This window comes from Myotis nattereri (assembly GCF_964212035.1).
Source record: "Myotis nattereri genome assembly, chromosome: 21".
NCBI lineage: Eukaryota > Metazoa > Chordata > Mammalia > Chiroptera > Vespertilionidae > Myotis > Myotis nattereri.
In genome coordinates this window covers 16,714,775-16,737,117 of record NC_138097.1, presented here as the reverse complement: position 1 = coordinate 16,737,117, position 22,343 = coordinate 16,714,775, and the positions used below count along the sequence as shown (strand labels likewise).

The 22,343-nt window shown below is 48.3% G+C and overlaps 1 protein-coding gene across 2 annotated transcripts in view; it reads right to left on the bottom strand.

The window, feature by feature from the left end:
- Nucleotides 1-22,343, bottom strand: part of ASB7 (ankyrin repeat and SOCS box containing 7) — a 31,116-nt gene that overhangs the window by 5,618 nt on the left and 3,155 nt on the right. Inside the window, exons 3-5 of one of the 2 annotated variants that reach the window (XM_081114965.1) lie at nucleotides 17,792-17,906; nucleotides 15,434-15,695; nucleotides 6,916-7,521 (exon numbers count right to left, since the gene is read on the bottom strand). In XM_081114965.1, coding sequence (XP_080971091.1) covers nucleotides 6,916-7,521; nucleotides 15,434-15,644 — 817 coding nt within the window. In that variant the 5' untranslated portion in view covers nucleotides 15,645-15,695; nucleotides 17,792-17,906. The remainder of the gene's footprint in view (nucleotides 1-6,915; nucleotides 7,522-15,433; nucleotides 15,696-17,791; nucleotides 17,907-22,343) is intronic. The other variant, XM_081114964.1, reaches the window with a different exon arrangement.

Sequence of the window (22,343 nt, the reverse complement as noted above, 5' to 3'; positions counted from 1 at the left end):
AAGAGCTATCCACGCCTTTAAGTACACAGACGCTCAAACAGTCCTATTCAGAGGCTCGTAAAAAACCATGTTTGCTTCTCCCGCCCAGGAGAGGAGGAGCCAGAAGGCCCTGTCCGCCCGGTGCTCAGAGGACAGTGCGGACCGTAAAGGTGCGAGCGATTCATAACCCGTTGCTGGGAGCCGGTCCCGGGCCGACGGATGGAAAGCAGATTCTGGAAATCGCCGCATGGCCTGAGTCAGGGAGTGAGGAGAGAGCGCTCCCTGTCTACAAAGAGGTGCAACCCTGGCCGGTGTGGCCCAGTGGATAGCGCGTCAGCCAGTGGACTAGAAGAGTCGCGGGTTCGATTCTGGTCAAGGGCACGTACCTCGGCTGCAGGCTTGATCCCCGGCCCGGGACCCTGGTCGGGGTGCGTGCAGGAGGCAGCCCATCGATGTGTCTCTCTCACATGGATGTTTCTCTCTGCCTCTCCCCCTCCCTTCCACTTTCCCTAAAAAAATCAATGGAAAAATATCCTCGGGTGAGGATTCACAGAAAATAAAAAGCTGTGCAGCGATGAAGGGAGGCGTATCGTTATCCCACTGCTCCATCCACACAGGCACGGATGCTGACTCATCTCGCCTGGTACTAGCGCTGAGCGACAAGCAGGCGAAATAATAAATAGTAATAAGGGCTACTCACTGTAATTATTGTTATTGCTAAGATTAAGGAGCTGCCCCCCGCCCCGCCTGAATACAAATTTGGGAATAGAAAATGATTGAAAAAAAAGAAGACTTAGTATTTTTTTTTTTTAAATTTTTTAAATTGATTTCAGAGAGGAAGGGAGAGGGAAACATCAATGATGAGAGAGAATCATGGATCAGCTGCCTCCTGCACGCCCCCTAGGGGGGATGGAGCCCGCAACCCAGGCATGGGCCCTGACCGGGAATCGCACCGTGACCTCCTGGTTCATAGGTCGAAGCTCAACCATTGAGCCACACCAGCCGGGCAGGGCTTATTTTCTTGGAAGTATTTAGGGAGCACCTACTATGCGCTCCAAGACGCACTGCCCCAAAGATGAAAGGGGCGAGGAGCAGGCAGCGGCAGAGGAAAAGAGAGCTGAGAAAAGGGACGGAAGGAGAAACTACACACACACACACACACACACACACACACACACACACACGCACGCACGCACACGCGCGCACACACGCTTTTACGAGGTGTCTTAGAAAAGGATCCCTACCCTGTTACATAACAACGCGGGGCGGTAACAGCGGCCTGCCTGTCCCCGGGGGACAGCGCACAAAAGCATAATTGACGGAATTATTATAACACTTTGGGGATGCGTCAAAGTACAAGGTAGCCGTGCTCGTGAGCTACAATGGGATTGCGCCACAGTTCAAAGGGGCTGTCGGCCTCTCCCCCGGGGAGGAAGCCCGTCATTAGCGGTAATGGGGCTGGTGCTGGTGCGAAGTAGGAAGTCGGCTTTTGAAGGGCCTGGTCTGGCATGAATTACAAAACCGGGGCGGCCGCGTTGTTTGGAAAATTAAATCTCCCCCGGCCCGCCTTTTGGCGCTGCCATTCCCGGGTTCAAGATAGACCTCAAGTTACTTATCTGGACAAAATATCCGTGGAAGCGGACAGCGAGGGCCAAACCGTTGCACGTAACGTCACCCAAAGGGACGAAATAAAAGCAAAACAGGGTTCTTTTCTTTGGGGAAGAGGCGGGGAGAGGCGGAGATGGAGAGGAGAGTGTAGAAAACGAACAAGCAAACAACGAAAAAAAAAAAGCCAGAAATAAACAAAGAGAAAGCCTCCGCCCCTCTGGGTGGCTTAGTACAATCTGACTGGTCCTTCAGGCACCTCTGCATCCCGCCGACATCTGGAGCGGCCTCCCGGTACCTGGGTCTTTGTGTCTTGGCTTCAGCTCAGGGCCCCACTTTAACATCCTCCCCAACCCCACTGCGTCCCTCCTGCTCTCGCCTCCGAATTCCCTTCCCGGGGACTGGGTCCGAGCTGGGTGAAACGAGACTTAAGGCTGTAAAACAAAGGCGGTGGGTGCCTGGCTGCCTGGACAGAGAGCCATGGCGCTGTCAACTAGGAGGCAGCTCTGGTGCAGCCCTCGGCGGCGAGACTCCCAAGGCACCACCTCAGCCCCGACGACATTCGTCCACGGGTGACATTCTTTCCCACAGGGACATGGCTTTGGGCTATAGTTGCATTTTTGCTTTTTAATCCTCAACTCAGGATATTTTTCCACTGATTTTTTTTTGGGGGGGGGAGAGTGGATGGGAGGAAGGAGAGGGAAGAGAAGGGGGGAGAGAGAGAGGGAGAGGGGGGAGGGGAGAGAGAGAGAGAGAGAGAGAGAGAGAGAGAGAGAGAGAGAGAGAAATATCGATGTGAGAGAGACACACTGATTGGTTGCCTCCCATATGCGCCCAGACTGGGCCCGGGGATCGAGCCTGCAACCGAGGTGCATGCCCTTGACCAGAATCCAACCAGGACCCTTCGGTCCACAGGCCGGCACTCTAACCACTGAGCCAAACCGACCAGGGCTGACCTGTATTTTCCATTTGCACTAAGCCAACCCAAACCATACGCTGCTTCCTGGCAAACGGCAAGAAATCTCTAGAAGCTTACATTAAAAATAGAAAGTAATACAAATAGGATGAAAACAGCCCAGGATAAGGTACTACTTTTACACCAAAGAACCTTAAAATGGGGTGTGATCTGACTTAACACTGTGTGCTGCTTCTTTGTTTGTTTATTTCTAAAAGTGATTTTAGTCACTGAGGCAGACATGTAGATGTCTGGCAAAATCCCCAACAAGGAAAAAAAAGTAAATAATCGAAAATAACCTCAGTTAAAATGAGCTACGCAAATCACTGCTCCGAAGAGTTACACTAGGTAACCCTGTTTTGACAAGTCACCCTGCAAGAAAATTCAAAGAAACTGATTAGAGGATCATTGGAAAATTAATGAAGAAAAACAAAACCAAATAAACAAATGAATAATCATTTGAAAGGAACACAGGAGTCAGGCCCGGGCCTTGGAAGCAATGTTTTACGTGATCATCTGCCCGCGTACCCATTGGGACTGGACTCAGCTGAGATGAGCCTCAGCCTAAATTTCATTTTCTTAATATTTTTTTAAAAAAAGGAGTCATGATTTGTATTCCTACTTTTTGTGTGTGTGTGCCCTTGACTGGAATCGAACCCGGGACTCTCCAGTCCGCAGGCCGGTGCTCTATCCACTGAACCAAACCAGCTAGGGCTATTTCTACTTTTTAAAAGTCTGATTCCCGCCCCCCGCCGCACCCCTCCCCCCCCTAAAGTTTAACTTCTGCAGCGACTGACATTTGAACAGAAACGTATTTCAGGTCGTGCAGTGCTTACAAAACAGGAAGCACACGTAAACACCTGTGACTGATGCTCTAGAACAGACTGATGTTCTAGAACAGCAGTTGCCAACCTTTTGGACCTCGAGGGCCACTGTTCTAGAAAGCTTAAGTGCTTGACAGATGAAGTCTCTAGCAAAACAGCTTACCCGGCTCCATTCCCGTCTATTTCATCTTATAGCTATGAGCCATTTCATCCTAAAAACACACAAATCAAGCCCTGGCCAGTGTGGCTCAGCTGGTTGAGCATCATTCCAGGAACCAAGAGGTAGCTGGTTCGATTCCCGGTCAGGGCATATGCCTGGGATGCGGGCTCCATCCCCAGTAGGGGGCGTGCAGGAGGCAGCCGATCCATGATTCTCATCATTGATGTTTCTCTCTCTCTCTCTCCCTCTTCCTTCCTCTCTGAAATCAATTTAAAAAATACATGTATTTTTTAAAAAAGAGTGGATTACAGCTGAGAGTGAGCTGTGGGGCACAGACCCACTGAAGAGTGAGGGGAGCCCCCAGCCTGAAGCCCCCGGCCCCTCTGGCTGCCGCCACCATGACACACAGACCAGCCCCAGGCCAGGCTAACATGAAACCTGACATTAACGGCCTTGTTACCTCAGTGCCTATTACCTAATACTTCATGTCTGGCTTCAATAAAAAATTATAAGACGTGCTAAAAGGCAAGAAAAAACACAGTCGGATGAGACGAAACAAGCATCAGACCAGACTTCGATATGACACAGATGTTGGAAGGATCAGACAGGCAATTTAAAAGGACTATGATTACCATGTTAAAACCAAGGGACACATTAGAGGGGTAAATGGTGACAGCTTGGCCCGGCTGGTGTGGCTCAGTGGTTGAGCGTCAATCTAGGAACCAGGAGGTCGCGGTTCCACTCCTGGTCAAGGGCACACGCCTGGGATGCGGGCTCCATCCCTAGTAGGGGGCGTGCAGGAGGCAGCTGACCCATGATTCTCTCTTGTCACTGATGTTCCCCTCTCTCTCCCTCTCCCTTCCTCTCTGAGATGAATAAAAATGTATTTAAGAAAAGAAAAAAGGCAGATGGGCCTTCATGTCTGAAAAGCCGGCCACACGTCTGCTCGGCTGCCATCATTCTGAGATCCAATCGGCCAGGCCACACGCACCCTGGGCCAGCTCGGGGCGCGCTCCATTCCCGAGCAAGGGAGAACTCCAAGGCCAAGAAACATCCCTGTTGATTTTTCTATTTGCCCCGAAATTTAAAGGTCCATGCGAACCTTATTTATTTAATCCTCATTGGAGGATATTTTCCCATTGATTTTTAGAGAGTGGAAAGGGGGGGTGGGGGGAGAGAGAGAGAAACATTGATGTGAGAGAGAGAGATACCGCCAATTGGTTGCCTCCCGCATGCGCCCTGACCAGGGCCAGGAGTCAAGCCTGCAACCGAGGTACGTGCCCTTGACCGGAATCGAACCCAGGATCCTTCAGTCCGTAGGGGGATGCTCTACCCACTGAGCCAAACCGGCCGGGGCTTATGTGAACGTCTTTTTAATTCAACGTTCTTGCCCTCCAGCATCATTCTGAGAGCTGGGACCCGGGCAGCTCCGACCACGCCCCTGGCTGGGTCTCCGTGTGCAGACCACACAAGCCTACAGAGCCGACGAGAGGCGGCTGGGGGAGATGCGTCTGGAAGGGATTCCTGGTAGCAAGCCCTTGTCGTTCACCCGCCCACATCTAATGCAATGCTTTATTGAAAACACACACACACACACACACACACACACACACACAGCACGGCAAACACACCAGACACTGTTTCCAGTGCATTATAAACGTTAACTCATTTAACCCTCCCAGCGAGCCTATAGAAGGACATAAATACCCTCATTTTCAGATGCGGACACAGGCACAGAGCAGCCAGGTCGCCTGCCCGAGGTCACGGCCAACATGTGGGAGAGTCAGCGGCGGGAGCTCACGGGGGCCCAGCTCCCGGAGCCAAGTACTTAACGCAAGGGGCTGAGCCGTGTCTGTAGGGCGCACGCCTTCCTGCCGGCGGCCCCGCTCGTGCCACCCAAGCGCAGCCACTGCAGGAGTTAAAGCTAAAGACACCCCGAAATTCTGATGAAACAGACACGCTCACTGCTATGCAAGCTGGGCCAGCCACTTCCAGGCTTCTTTTTAGGAAAAGCGAAAAAAGCACCCACAGAGAGACAGGTCAGGTACAATGGAAACTGGCACCGAATTTCCCGCCTACGGCAAATCTCTTCTCACCAGTTTCCTACCAGCCTTCACCGCTTTAGCGGGCGGCCTGAGCCAGTGACACTGCGGGCCCATGTCACGTGGGCTCTCTCTGCGATGGAGCCAATGTGAGCAGCGACTTGGCAATAAAAAAAAAAGTACAGGCACGGCTCGGCTGGCGTGGCTGAGCGTCGACCTATGAACCAGGAGGCCACGGTTCGATTCCCAGTCGGGGCACATGCCGGGGCTGTGGGCTCGATCCCCAGTAGGGGGCGTGCAGGAGGCGGCCGATCAGCGATTCTCTCTCATCAATGATGTTTCTTTTTTTCTCCCCTTTTTCTATTTTTTTTTTTTTTTATTGATTTCAGAGAGGAAGGGAGAGAGAGGGATAGAAACATCAACGATGAGAGAGAATCATGGATCGGCTGTCTCCTGCACGCCTCCTACTGGGGATCGAGCCCGCAACCGGGCATGTGCCCTTGACTGGAATCGAACCTGGGACCCTTCAGTCCGCAGGCTGACGCTCCATCCACTGAGCCAAACCGGCCAGGGCTCATCATTGATGTTTCTCTCTCTCTCTCTCTCTACCTCTCTCTCTCTCTTTCTCCCTTCCTCTCTGAAATCAGTAAGATTAAAAAAATAAACAAAGAAAGCCAGGAGCCTTGAGCAAGGTCGGGAATCTAAGACCCAACTTCCCCTGGTCCCTCCCCCAAAGCCCACAGCAGCCCCAAGAAACGACGCTTCCAACACAGAGGGGGTGCCTTGTTCTAGCGAAGATCTTCATTAATGAAGAGCCCCCTGATTCCTGTCCACTTCTCCTTCACTTCTCTCCCCTGACTGTATTTCCTATTGCTTCTCGGGGCTCACCTGAGTTTCTATGCGATCTTGGGATATCGAGCTTTCTTTCTATTGCGGACGAATGAGGTCTGACTTTACCGAGCAGGGCTAAAAGGCACCATGAATGTCTGGTTATTATTATTTGTTGAGAAACACCTTACAGCCCTGGCCGGTGTGGCTCAGTGGATAGAACGTCAGCCTGCAGACCAAAGGGTTCTGGGCTCGATTCCGGTCAAGGGCACGTACCTCGGTGGCAGGCTCTTCCCCGGCCGGGGCCCTGGTCGGGGCGTGTGCAGGAGGCAACCCATCGATGTGCGTCTCTCACATCGATGTTTCTCTCTGTCTCTCCCCTTCTCTTCCACTCTCCCTAAACAAAAATAAATCAATGGATAAACATCCTCGAGTGAGGATCGACACCACCACCGCCTGAGATTCCTCGGAAGATGCAGGCACTTTTGCCAACGCGAGAGTAGGAACCAGCGGGTTACGTACGTGTGACTTCCTGCAAGAAATCCAGACACGGCCGCCCGCTGCCCGAAATGCTGAGCGAGACCGCCAGCGGGGTCTGCCCCTCGTAGTTCCTCGTGTTCGTGTCCGCCCCGTAACTGTACAACATCCGTGCGCAGAGCACGTCGTCGCGGAGGGCAGACAGGTGCAGGGGCGTCTGGCCGTCCTCCAGGCGGCCCAGGTTCGTGTCGGCCCCGCGCTGCAGGAACATGCGGCAGTACGAGTGGTTGCTCTTGATGACGGCGTAGCGCAGCAGGAAGCCGTTCTGGATGTCGATGTTGGCGCTGTGGTCCAGCAGGATCTTCACGCAGCTCGAGCGCTCCCGGATGATGGCCAGCTGCAGCGGCGTCGTGCCCTTGTCGCTGAGCGGGTCCACCTCGGCCTTGAACTCCAGCAGGAGGCGGACGAACGAGTCCCGGCCGTAGTGGGCGGCCACGTGCAGGGGAGTCCAGCCGTCGTTGCTCTTGGCGTTGATGATGTCGCTCCGGTACTCGGACTCCAGCATCAGGCGCGCGATGCGGGCCCGGCCGTGCATGGCGGCGTAGTGCAGCGCCGTGAAGCCGCCGATTAAGTCCTTGACCGTGGGGTCAGCTGCGGTGGAAACCAGAAGGGACACATCAGCAGACGCCCGGACAAAACAACGAGCCCTCCCCACAGCAGAGCCCGCGGGCGCCAATTCTCACACAGGATGCGGAAGGATCAGACATCGCAGCCGACGCCAAGCAGCACATCTCTCCTCGGTTTAACTGAAGTCAAGGGTTTTTAAAAAATATATGGTTTTATTGATTTCAGAGAGGGAGAGATAGAGTCATCAATGATGGGAGAGAATAACTGGTCGCCTGCCTCTTGGACGCCCCGTATTGGGGATGGAGCCCGCAATCTGGGCATGTGCCCTAACCGGGAATCGAACCGTGACCTCCTGGGTCACAGCTTGACGCTCAACCACTGAGCTGCACTGGCCGTGCTGAAGTCAAGTTTTGGTGAAAAATGAAGTTTGGTAGAAAGTGATCAACCCTGGTTAAAGAAGTTTTTAAAAGATATATATCTATATGCCCAGCTGGTGTGGCTCCGTGGTTGAGTACTGACCTATGAACCAGGAGGCCACGGTTCATTCCTGGTCAGGGCACATGTCCAGATTGCGGGCTTGATCCCAGTAGGGGGCATGCAGGAAGCAGCCGATCCATGATTCTCTCTCATCACTGATATTTCTTTCTTTAAAGATTTTATCTATCTATTTATTTTATTATTATTATTATTTTTTTTTTTGCTAATCCTCACCTGAGGATATTTTTTCCATTGATTTTTAGACAGAGTGGAAGGGACGGGGAGAGAGAGAGAGAGAGAGAGAGAGAGAGAGAGAGAGAGAGAGAGAGACAGACATCAATGTGAGAGAGATACTGAGACACATCGATTGGCTGCCTCCGGGATGGAGCCTGCAACCAAAGGTTATGTGCCCTCGATCGGAATTGAATCCAGAACCCTTCAGTCCACAGGCTGACGCTCTATCCACTGAGCCAAACCGGCCAGGGCTCATCACTGTCCATTTCTATTTCTCTCTCTGAAATCAGTAAAAAGATTTTTTTTTTTAAAAAAGATATATACAAAAAACATAGAGCTGAGACCACCATGTCCGTTTGCTAACTGAACCCACTGCTTTGGCTGCTCCAGCTCCCCCATCTCTGACTTGTTTTCATGCTTCTCTTCGGCTTCAACTTTCTGTTTTATTTTCTCTTGTGCTTCTTGGTCTTAAAGAGAAGCATGTGTAGCAACATCTGCGGCTCTAAATTACGGATGTACTGTGGTCTGGCAGACGGCGTTGTTTTAAGGGTGTATTAAGTGGGGGGAAAAAAACCCCTGTGGTCTGTAAAAATTCCAAAGCACGTTAGATATATGTTAAGTGATCTGGACAAATCAGGTTCTCGTAAGATAAACGTCTACTCTGAATGCTTGGTTTTACGAGAACTTTGGAGTCTGTAAGAATTAAATGGCGCGCCGTGTGAAAACCGGGAAGCAACTTTAGTGCCGTGTAAATATTATTTTGTACGACAGTTCCCAAGCTCTCTCCTAAAAGGAATGATTTCTGCGGGAGGGGTGGAAGAGAGAGAGAAAGAAAAAGAAACGCCAGTGATGTATCTGCCGTGTCACTCCTCAGTCACAAACGTTGTCACCTGGCCCAGCGGCTCCTTGAGCCAAAGGGGAAGTTCTATGTAGCTCTCATCCCACAGGCATGCCTGGCACCGTCTCCCGGAGAACACAGGCCACTTCCTGGAGGCCCGCAATTCCTCGTGAAGATAAACTGGTCAGACCTAACTACCTGGGATTCAAAGGCTTTCTCCTTGCCCTGGCTGGTGCTTCTCAGTGGTTAGAGCTCCGGCCCTAGGACCGAAGGGTCTCGGGTTCAATTCCGGTCAAGGGCACGCACAGGTCCTCCAGCCCCGGTAAGGGCACGTGCAGGAGGCAACCGATTGATGTTTCTCTCTCACATCGATGTTTCTCTCTCTCTCTCTCTCCCTCTCCCTCCCTCTAGGAATCAATGGAAAAAATATCCGGGGGTGAGGATTTAAAAAAAACACACAAAGGCTTTATTCTCATAAAAATCACCCTTAATGTCTGGTTTGGCCACGAAAGAGAAAAATTCATGAGTGCTTTTTCAAACAACGAAACAGAAAGCCTCCAAAGTTGTGAGAGCAGACATTTGTGTATTGTCTAGCAAAATGTTATTTCCTGCTAAAACGTGACAGCTGGGTCTCTGGGAAAATTCTACGAAGCAGAAAGCTCCATGGAAAAGAATGGTATTACGGAGAATGAAAGTTTCAGTTAAGAAGCAGTTGCTCACAGAACCTGTAAAAAGTTAAGACTCTTACTAAGTAAAGTATACCAGTTCAATTTCTAAAACCGCTAAATACAAACGAACAGTGCACAACAGCAATAGCGTATCCTGCCTGCGTTGGTCTTCGCTAAAAGGAAAATAGATAGCAACTCTGTATTATGGGGCTTAAAAATAAATGAGGGCGAGCTTTTTTTTAACAAAGTGTCTTGCTGCCACCTGCTGGTCATGCCAGGAACGTCAGCTATGACCTGCCCACTCTGATAGGATGCTGAGCCCTCATCCTGCTTCCCAAGCAAGCCTCCCTTACCTAAAGCAGCGGAGTGGAGACAGGCATGAAGGAGAAAAGAAGCCCTTCGATCCAAATGAAACCGTCACTGTGGCCAAGGCGCCAGTTTCTAATCTCTACCTGACCAAGCAAGAGCTGCCTGCTCGGTTCGTGAAACGTTACGAATACTTTCCATTTCTCCCACCTTTTGTCCACTCTTACGCGCATCCTAGACTTGCTGATTCAACAGTAAAATGAAAATCATGTTATGTGAGACTGCACTTGGGGCTTTGGTTTTCCACTCTGGGCCTTTGCCGGGTTTTACTTACGTTTTGGTGTTACGCGGAGCTGGGAGAAACCATGATTAACACACAGAGCAAGGATCTGCTTAGTCTCAGTAAAAACCGTAAAAATATACTGGCTGTGCACACGCGGAAAAAAGCACAGAATATAGAGCTTTAAGTAACAACGCATGAACTTTGCATAGTTACTGTCCTGGGGGCATTAACAAAAGGAAGATCTAGACAGATGAAGATGCAAACAAAATCGAGTTTAAGGATTACTGTTAGCCAGTGCAGTAAGAAAGAGGTCTCATTTGTAATAGTAACAGAAACGATAAAAACACCTAGTGCCCCAGATGGTGTGGCTCAGTGGATCAAGCATCAGCCTGCGGACTGAAGGGTCTCGGGTTCGATTCCGGTCAGGGCACATGCCTGTGTTTCGGGCTCCATCCCCAGTAGGGGGGCGTGCAGGAGGCAGCTGATCAATGATGTTTCTCTCTCTCCCTCTCCCTTCCTCTCTGAAATCAATAAAAACATATCAAAAAAATAAATAAAGAAAAACACCTCAATATAAATTCAGTAAGAAATGTGCAAGGCACGTACAAAGACAACTTTGACGGAAGTTGAGCTCACTTTGTCCCCTAGTCTCAAGACACCTTGAAATCTAATGAAAAATTTGTAAGTACCTATAAATAAAAGCAGATAAACATTCCCTATCAATATGGTGTGTTCCTCCCCCCCCCCCCCCCAACAATTGTACCAGGGTTGCAAGAAAGCTTCCCAATCTTAAGTGTACAAGTCGATGAACTTGGACAAATTGTATACAGTCACGTTGTAACCACCACCATAATCCAAATATTCCCATCATCCCAAAAAGTTCCTTCCTGCCTCTTTACTGTCAATTCTCTGCCCAGACTCTGGGCCCCAGGCAGCCACTGAGGTTCTGGCCTTCCTCGAATTTCATAGAAATGAAACCATAGGGTATGGAGAGTTTGTGTCTGACTTATTTCACTTAGCACGATGCTTCTGAAATTCACCCGTGTTGTTGTGGTTGTTGTGTGTCCAAATGTTCATTCCTTTACATCGTTGAGTAGTTTTCTACAATATGGATCTTCAATTATTTATCTACTAGAGGCCCGGTGCATGAAATACGTGTGGGGGAAGGGAGGGAGAAGGGGGGTCCCTCAGCCCGGCCTGTGCCCTTGTCAATCCGGGACCGCTCGCTCCTAACCGCTTGCCTGCCTGCTTGCTGGCTCCTAACCACTCACCTGCCTGCTTGCCTGCTCGCTCCTAACTGCTCACCTGCCTGCCTGCCTGCTCGCTCCTAACCGTTCGCCTGCCTGCCCAGTGTGTGTAACGGTCGCTTAGGCTTTTATATATATAGATTATTCACCAGCAGGTGAACAGTGGGCTATTTCCAGTATTGAGGCTACTATGAATACGGCTCCCGTGAACATGCATGTACAAGTCTATACGGGGCTGTATGTTTCCATCTCACTTGGGTACATACCTAGACCTGTTGGCTTGTATGTTATATGTACATTTGAGAAACTGCCAAACTGGTTTTTAGTGGCTCCACAATATTACATTCCCACCAGCAATACAGGGTGGGGCGGATGTAGATTTACAGGAGTAGTGAGTATGAGAAACAGAGTTTATTCCTTTTTTATTTTTTGAAGAATTTGGCTAGGACTTCCATTATCCTTTCTCTCACACCTAGCAGCCTGGGCCAGCCAGCAATCTTTGTTTTATTTTATTTACTTATTTTGTTTTATTGATTTCAGAGAGGGTGGGAGAGGGCGAGACAGAAACACCAATGGTGAGAGAGAATCATGGATCTGCTGCCTCCTGCACGCCCCCTACTGGGGATTGAGCCCACAACCCGGGCATGTGCCCTGACCGGGAATTGAACCGTGACCTCCTGGCTCATAGGTTCATGCTCAAACCACCGGGCCAGAATTTATTCTTGTATTACTATTTATTAAAGTATTACTTTCCATATGAACAACTGTAAACCTTCTTTTGCCCCAGCCTGTAGAGGCGTTCAAGTTGGTCTTCACTAATACTTGGCATCGTAGCAATTTTAGTTTCTTCCACGCTAGAGAGTGTAAAGTCGTAACTTACAGGAACTTAATGTACACATCCCGGGTGGCGTGGTGATACTGAGCTTATGCAAGCGCTGTGTGTTGTGAAGTGTCTGTTGAAATCATTTGATTATTGCTATGGGGTTGTTTTTCTCACCGAGTTTACAACTCTGTTGTGTATACGTTCTGGAAACGAGCCCTTTGTTAGATACGTTTTGTAAATATTTCTCCTCGTCTGTCAGGCCTTTTCATTTCCTAGACAGTGTCGTTTAAAGAAGAAAAATGTTTAGTTTTGATGAGGTCAAGTATATTTTTCCTCTTACGGTTTTCGCTTTTTGTTAAGAAATCTTTGCCCAACACGACGTCACATAGGTTTTCTGTCTTCCTCTAGAAGTTTTACGTTGTTAACTCTTTTTTTTTTAAATTTTTTTTATTTTTATATTTTATTGATTTTTTACAGAGAGGAAGGGAGAGAGATAGAGAGTTAGAAACATCGATGAGAGAGAAACATCGATCAGATGCCTCCTGCACATCTCCAACTGGGGATGTGCCCGCAACCCAGGTACATGCCCTTGACCGGAATCGAACCCGGGACCTTTCAGTCCACAGGCCGACGCTCTATCCACTGAGCCAAACCGGTTTCGGCTATGTTGTTAACTCTTATGTTTAGAGCAATGATCCATTGCTCGTTGCTTTTTATGTCCAGTGCGAGGTCAGATCAAGGTTCATTACTTCTCACACAGGTATCCAGTTGTTCCAGCAAAATCTGCTGAAAAGTCTAGCTTTTCCCCAGTGATTTTTGTCAAAATCAGTTTGTCAAAAAAAATCAGTCTACCAGACAAGTGTGGGTCTATTTCTTTTCTTCTTTGATAACCCTCACCTGAGGAGTGAGGGTATTTTTTCTAAGGAGGTGGGAGTGGGAGAGACAGAAAGAGAGCAGAGAGAAACATCTATGCGAGAGAGGCACATTGATGGATTGACTTCTGCAGGTGCCCCAACCAGGGGTGGGGATCGAACCTGCAACCCAGGTAGGTGCCCTTGCCTGGGAATCAAGCCTGTGACCCTAAGGTGGGGCGGCCAATGCTCTAACCACTGAGCCATGCCGGCCAGGGCAAGTGTGGGCCTATTTCTGAACTCTATTCTGTTCCATTGATCTGAAAGTTTATCCATATTGTCCTGACCACTGTGGCTTTCTAGAAAGTTCTGACAGCAGGGAGTGTATGTCCTCAACCTTCTTTGAAACCGTTTGGGCCAACAAATCAACCTGTCCATTTTTTCAAACAAGCCTGCTGGAATTGTGACTATCACTCCACCAACTCTATAGGCTCCTCAGACTAGATGTTCACTGATCAATTTTCAAGGTCACTGATTCCATCTTCTGTCAGCTCAAATCTGCTATTAACCACTCTAGTAAATTCTTCATTATAGATAATGTGCTTTTCAACTCAAAATTCATATTTGGGGATATATATGTATACATATACATATATGATATATAACCTCCTATATAATAAAGAGCTAATATGCTAATTAGACCAAACAGCAAAATAACCGTCTGGACGAAGCTGGGGCTGCGAGGGCCAAGCCCCTGGCACGAATTTTGTACACCGGGCCCCTAGTGTATATTATATCTATAATAATAAAAAAGCAATATGCTAATTAGATCTGATGTCTTCCAGATGTCATTCTGGACGTCCATCCTGACGAAGCCAGGGCTGGAGGGAAGCCAGCCTGGGTCCCGGGTGCCTGCTGGTGGCCGGAGGAAGGAAGCCTGGGTTCCGGGTGCCGGAGGGAAGCCGGTGCCGGCAGCCGGGGGAAGGAAGGCCTACTCTTGCACAAATTTTTGTGCATCGGGCCTCTAGTATACATATAATAAATTCTATCTGTTTTTGATAGTCTGTATTTGATGCATTAGTGCCGCCATATATTTCTTTTATGTTTCGACCACCATTTCCTTAATTCTTTGAACACATTCATAAATAGCTGCTCTGAAATTTGTTCTTCTTCAAGGTGCAGGGTCCTGCCCTCACAATATCAAAGATCGCTGATTAGCCGAGCAGTGTGGCTCAGTGGTTGAGCATCAACCTATGAACCAGGGCTGATCAGTGCCCTTTTAAAAAAATATATACATACTTTTTAATTGATTTCAGAGAGGAAGGGAGAGGGAGAGAAGGATAGAAAAATCAAAGATGAGCCCAGCCGCATGGCTCAGTGGTTGAGCGTCGACCTATGAACCAGGTGGTCATGATTCAATTCCCAGTCAGGGCACATGCCCAGGTTGTAGGCTCGATCCCCAGGAGGTGGCCGATCAATGAGTCTCTCTCATCATTGATGTTGCTCTCTCTCCCTCTCTCTGAAATCATTAGGACATATTGACAGTCCTCCACTCTATCAACTGAGCTATCGAAGGCCCTGCTATTAGGACATATTTAAAGGGGCCCACGCGAGGTCTGTGTGCTTGAGCAATGCCGGCAGGGGAAACGTGTGTAATTCTCCTGCTGCAGGTACACCACAGCCACTTCTGCTTCTGAAACGCGAGCAACTGGGCGAGGTGACGAAGGGGCTGCTTTTAGTTCAAGCCACCTGCAAACTTGGCTGTATATCAACTACTGCTACAAGGGAAATAGCACTTTCATCAAACAGATCTTTTCGACAATCTGGTTGCAAACAAAACTCAGCATAGCTGTAACAAAGCTTCACATAGGAGAGGTTATAAGAAGTTGAGCATTGCCCGGCTGGTGTGGCTCAGTGGTTGAGCGTCAACCTATGACCCCGGAGGTCACGGTTCGATTCCCAGTCCAGACACAGGCCCGGGCTATGGGCTCCATCCCCAGTAGGGGGCGTGCATGAGGCAGTCAAGTGATGATTCTCGTTCATCACTGATGTTTCTATTTCTCTCTCCCTCTCCTTTATTCTCTGAAATCAATAAAATATCTTTAAAAAAAATTATATACACATGCACACAGATGTTTCAAATTAAATATAGTTTCATTTTAAACTTCTCCTTGGGGGAAGAAAGAGATTTGCTCCTAAGCAGACTCACCTCCGTGTTCTAGAAAGACTCGGACGCATCTTTCCTTTCCTCTGGCTGCTGAGAAGTGGAGCAGGGTCCAGCCATTCGCATCCCGGCCATTCGGGGAATAGCCTTGTTCTAGCATCTTCCGGACGGTGTGGACATCCCCGGCGGCCACCGCAGCCTGGATCTGCAACTCTTCCTGGAGCTCAGGGTTCCTCCGACAGTGGTGGTGTAACATCCTAGCGGAGTCCACTGCTTACAAAGGATGCATTAGGTCACAGGGGTCAGCCTTTAAGGGGAGGCAGAGAACATGGCGTTTAGGATTCTGGGCTCCTGACAGAGGGGCCATGAAATGTTACGGAATTTTCCTTGGCTAAATCGCGTGCACCTCAGTGAGGCCAGTTCATAATGAACCAAATCTGTTATGACCCAGACATTCGGTGATTTCCGTAGGATGATGAAAGATGGCAAAAGAAAGCCGCCCGGCCGGCATGGCTCAGTGGTTGAGTGTTGACCTATGAACCAGGTCACGGTTCGATTCCCAGTCAGGGCACAGGCCCAAGTAGTGGGCTCGATCCCCAGTAGGGGGCGTGCAGGAGGCAGCCGATCCATGATTCCCTCTCATCACTGATGCTTCCATCTCTCTCCCGGTCTCTCTTCCTCTCTGAGATCAATAAAAAATTTATTTAAAGACATACAGAAACTTAAACTAACATTCTTTTAGGAAGCCACTCCATCTGGGCTAATTTTCAGGAAGAGATTAGACACATCTCCGAGCAGGCTTCCATTTCTAAAAATAAAAAAAATGATGGGATAAACTTCTTTAAAGACATTTTGGTCTGTTATGTAGGTTAGACATCTTGGGATGATCTTGTTACCAATAATAAGTTATCGTGTAAAACTTCTTATTATAGCCCTGGCTGGTGTGGCTCAGTTGGCTGAGCGTCATCCCATGCACCAAAGGGTTGCAGGTTGGATTCCCGGTCAGGGCACCAGAAAAAAAACAACTTCTCATTATAGATTGTACAAAGGTAAACTTAGGCCTAACTTAGGCCACATCATCACAGCCTAAGACAGGGGGGGGCAAACTTTTTGACTCGAGGGCCACAATGGGTTCTTAAACTGGACCGGAAGGCCGGAACAAAAGCATGGATGGAGTGTTTGTGTGAACTAATATAAATTCAAAGTAAACATCATTACATAAAAGGGTACGGTCTTTTTTTTTTTTTTTTTTAGTTTTATTCATTTCAAACGGGCCGGATCCGGCCCACGGCCATAGTTTGCCCACAGCTGGCCTAAGAGCATAATCAAATATCCTCTGCTATTTTATACATGGAAAATGGTATTACAAACTATTTTTTTAAATATATATTTTTATTGATTTCAAAGAGGAAGAGAGAGGGAGAGAGAGATTGAAACATCCATGATGAAAGAGAATCATTGATCGGCTGCCTCCTGCACAACTCCTACTTGGGATCGAGCCCACAACACGGGCATGTGCCCTGACTAGAATCGAACCTGGGACCCTTTTGTCCGCAGGCTGACGCTCTATCCACTGAGCCAAATCAGCTAGGGCGGTTACAACAAACTCTTAAGTATCACTACTAAGTAACATCATTCAAAAATATCGGGCTACTTCTACGGAGAGCTATTTCCTCAGAAAAATTAGGAAATGAGAAATTTCAAGACGATCTGTCTTCTTAATAAACGTGATTTCCTCCCCATCTCTTCACTTAATTATTTTTCAACTGACACTAAAGTCAAGTCTCTCTCGTTTTAGAAAATGTAAAAGAAGGAATCCTGTTCGAATAGGTTTTTGCCTACTATTAGCGTTTTTTGTTGTTGATGTTGTTGTTTTGTTAATCCTCACCCTGGGATCTTTTTTTTTCCCAATTGATTTTCAGAGAGTGGAAGGGAAGAAGGAAGGGGAGAGAGAGAGAGAGAGAAACATTGATGTGAGAGAGACACATTGACTGGTTACCTCCCGCATGCGCACAGACTGGGGCCGGGAATCGAACCTGAGACCCTTTAGGCGCGCAGGCCGACGCTCTCACCACTGAGCCACATCGGCCAGGGCTATCTATGATTACGGTTTTAAGAGAAGATGTTGAAGACCATCAGAAAGAATGAACGGGAGCTACGGACGGGTCAAAGCAACCATCTTTCACAGATTCTTTTTTTAATGGGATGATCTACCTTGGCCCTCGAATGAGGGCCACTCTGCAAGAACAAAGGTCAAACACCAGCAAACGAAACCTGGGTTTTCTTGTAGCAAGCGCTTTGCTGAGTTTTCCATGAGCTGACTGGAGGGAGAGGAGTCAAAGCGAAAGGGCTCCCCTCACCCCCTCCAACAGTACGGGTGACCGGGGACCTCCAGGCGCTTACCTTCTGGAAGAAAGTCCCTTTTCCTGGGAGGGGGCCGCCTAGTAAGCATTGTGCACATACAGCATCGTGGGGCGGGTCTCAGAGTGCGTCCGGGTGACGGATCAGCTTCCTCTACCTAAACACAAATAACAACCGTGGGAAAACTCCGAGAGATGACAGAGGATCTCAGCGGCCCGCAGCGTCTACCATTCGATGGACTTCACTTCAGCACCTTACGGAGCAGAGACAGAGCTTGACCTTGAGACCCCCATTCATCTCCCCCCAGGTACAAAATCACTTATTTTTCAGGATTATTTTCCCCCCCTCCCCCCAAAGAGGAAGGGTGTTTTTGGAAAAAGAATAAAGAAAATGATAAATCACACATTTGCTCTATTCAGAATACATTTTCAGACTTGCCTTATTTGAATTACTTTTTTTTTTAAAATCCTCAACCAAGGATATGTTTTATTAATTTTAGAGAGAGAGAGAGAGAGAGAGGAAGGGGGAGAGAGAGAGAAACATGGTTCAATTGCCTCCCATACGGTCCCGACCGGGGATTGAACCCACAACCTAGGTACGTGCTGTGACCAGTAATCAAACCCGTAACCCTTCGATGCACAAGAGAAAGCTCCAATCAGCTGAGCCACCCGGCTGGGCAATTATTTTTGTTGTTGTTGTTGTTAATCCTCACCTGAGGGTATTTTTCCCTCCACTGATTTTCAGAGAGAGTGGAAGGGAGGGGGAAAGACAAGAGAGAGAGAAATATAGACGCACTAGAGACACATGGATTGGCTGCCTCCCACACTCGCCCCAACTGGGACCAGGGATCGAGCCTGCCACTGAGGTATGTGCCCTGGACCAGAACAGAACCTGGGACCCTTCAGTCCTTGGGGTTACCCTCTAACCACTGAGCCAAACTGGCTAGGGCCTGAATTACTTTTTAACTGACACCGTTAGTCACTTGGTTTTTTCCCAAACAGGATTAAGAAAGATGAGAAAATGTGTGCATTCAATGCAGTAGGTGGCCAGAGCCAAAATGGAATCTGTGACAAGGAAAAGGACATCGTGACTTTAAACGCTGGTTCTTCATACGTCCAAAAGGCACCACGTGAGTCACTGTGAAGCTGTCATTCCTTTATGCACACACCCAAGTGAGTAAAAGATTAACAACAGTCTTGCCAGCTTCCTTATAGGAACTCTGAAAAAATTCCCTCTACAACTCAAAAAGGGATCTTGCCTAGTGGGTGTGGCTCAGTGGTTGAGCATCGACCTATGAACCAGGAAGTCACAGTTCCATTTCCGGTCAGGGCACGTGCCCGGGTTGCAGGCTCCATCCCCAGTAGGGGGTGTGCAGGAGGCAGCCGAGCCGTGATTCTCATCATGGATGTTTCTCTCTCTCTCTGTCCTCCCTTCCTCTCTGAAATCAATGAAAATATATTTAAAAAAAAGAAAAAAAGAAAGAAAAGGCTTTGTGTTAAGGATGAAGTACCTAAATGGTTTCTTTCGATAAGAAAGAGGCATGAACAACAACAACTTGTGGTAATCCCGAATGGGCACCTCCCATCAGAGAAGGAAGGCCTCCTGAGTGCCCGCCGTGAGCTGGGCCCGCTATCAGGCCCGGCCACTCCTGTGACCCCGGTTAGAACTCGCTTAGGCAGCTCTGCCTACTTAACAGGAACCACGTGATTCTGGAAATGGCACATCACTTTCCCCTTTTCTGACAATACCAACCACTATCAATAACAGCCGTAGGTTTAAACCCAAAAGCACTCTTTACATGCAGGGATCTTCCCAGGAATAACACATGGACTCACACCCCATGCACACACGGGTACATACCATGAACACATGGACTCACACCCCATGCACACATGGACACACACACAATGCACACATGGACACATACCACACACACACCATGCACACACAGGCATATACCATGCACACAGGGACTCACACCCCATGCACACATGGACACACACACAATGCACACACTGACACATACCATGGACACACACACAATGCACACACGGACACACACACCACACACACACGGACTCACATACCATACACACACACCATGCACACACAGGCATATACCATGCACACAGGGACTCACACCCCATGCACACATGGACACACACACAACGCACACACTGACACATACCATGGACACACACACAATGCACACACGGACACACATACCACGCACACACGGACTCACATACCATACACACACACCATGCACACACAGGCATATACCATGCACACAGGGACTCACACCCCATGCACACATGGACACACACAATGCACACACAGACTCACATCCCATGCACACACACACCATGCACACACAGACTCACATCCCATGCACACACACACCATGCACACACGGACTCACATCCCATGCACACACGGACTCACACACCATGCACACACGGACACACATCCCATGCACACATGATCCCTGGCAGCTGCAGCCCTTAAATTATGAAGGACGGCGACTTATTACCAAAGGTCCTCACAGTCCAAAGCATCACACAATGCATTTGATCTGGGTGCTGTTTTGTGGGGCCTTGCCCTTAGCAGAGCCCAGCTATGCACGTGTATACAGATGAGGAAAACATAGAGAGATTGAACTTAAAGGGCAAAGGTGCCCATTGCAAACCGCAGAGGAAGTCCAGAGGTGAGAATGAAAAAAAAAAAGTCTATTTCCTCTAAGGAGCGCAGGTCTGAAAATCTGACAGCTCATGGAAATCACCCATCGAATAAGGGAACATGGGCCGGGAGGCAAGTGTCTAAGCAAACGTACAATGCGAATTGTTTTAAATCAATGATGACTCAGAATGACTAAAACTCGGAAGGTGCAATCTTCAGAAATTCCATTTCAGGTTTTACAGTTAGAAAAAACGCACACTAACAGGGAAGACTTCAGAATTATATACCAAATGAGCCACTTCCCTGATGTATCTTATTATTTTTAAAAATATACTTGTATTGATTTTAGAGAGGAAAGGAGAGGGAGAGAGAGACAGAAACACCAATGGTGAGAGAGAATCATTGATGGGCTGCCTCCTGCACGCCCCCTACTGGGGATCGAGCCCGTAACCCGGGCATGTGCCCTGACCGGGAATCGAACCGTGACCTCCTGGTTTATAGGTCGACACAACCATTGAGCCACACCGGCTGGGACTGATGTATCTTTTTATATAATATTTTGTTGCCCAATGTTAATGCTATGTGTAAATTTGATGAATGCATGTTTTCTACTCTATATGGGGCCAAAAGATAACAATATAGGCCTCCAAGCTTTTATGCTGTTGACCTTATTAAAACTAAATATTTAGAAATTATATGTTACCATCTAGCCTGGCTGGTATAGCTCAGTGGTTGAGTGTCCGACCTATGAACGAAGAGGCCATGGTTCGATTCCCGGTCAGGGCACATGCCCGGGTAGCAGGCTGGATCGCATCCCAGTGTGGGGTGTGCAGGAGGCAGCCAAACAATGATCCTCTCTCATCACTGATGTTTTTTTCTCTCTCTCTCCCTCTCCCCTCCTCTCTGAAATCAATAAAAATATATTAAAAAAATAAATACAGAAATAAATGTTACCATCTAATTTCCACATGGATGGCCAAGTAAACTTCTTTAAAGTTAAAATCAAAACGTCTTTCTTCATATAATTAAGAAAAAGTCTATATCCATACAATGGAGTGCGGGAAATCAAAAAAACAAAACGTATTTCAGACCTGCCTAAAGTTACATAACGGGCACCCAATTGGCCCGCATGTCCCCAGGTTTCGTCGGCACACACGATTAGTCACTAATGGCTCTCTGCATGCGGTTTTCACTGAAAAGTCCACACATTTTCTGATTCAGGGACACAAATCAGAGCTGCGCTTTCAGATTTCACACAAGCTGGAAACAAGATAACAGCTTGCTACTCAAAAAAAAAAAAAAAAAGTAAGCATTTCTTTGCAGAGTAAACCGAGATACAGGCTGCTAAGGAAATAAAATCAGCAACTCCAAGAATATGGCCTCTGAGAAAACACACACACACAAACCAAGCCACCAGTGGCTCCCAAGTCCTAACAGAGGAGTCGGGTGCGGAAATACTACACAGTCCAACATGGCCGAGATGTGTGTGGATGAGTTCTGCTGATGTGATCGAAAGACCGGAACCCTTAATCGAGTAGAAGGAGGGTGGTGTTAGTATCTCGCTCAACATCGCATAGCGTTTATGTTCCCAAACAAGCAAGGTGTGTGCATATTTCCACCCCACTCCTGGGCCTCCATACAACACAAAGATTCATTTATTCATTTTCATTCCTCCCCTGAGAATATTTTTTTCCATTCATTTTTAGAGACGGAAAAGGAGAGAGGAAGAGCAGGGGAGAGAAAGAGAGAGAGAGATATCAATGTGAGAGAGAATCATGGATCGGCTGCCTCCTGCACGCCCCCTACTGGGGATCGAGCCCACAACCAGGGCATGTGCCCTGACCGGGAATCGAACCCGTGACCTCCTGGTTCCTAGTTCAAAAACAAAAGAATATGCAAACCCTCAGAGCCCCTT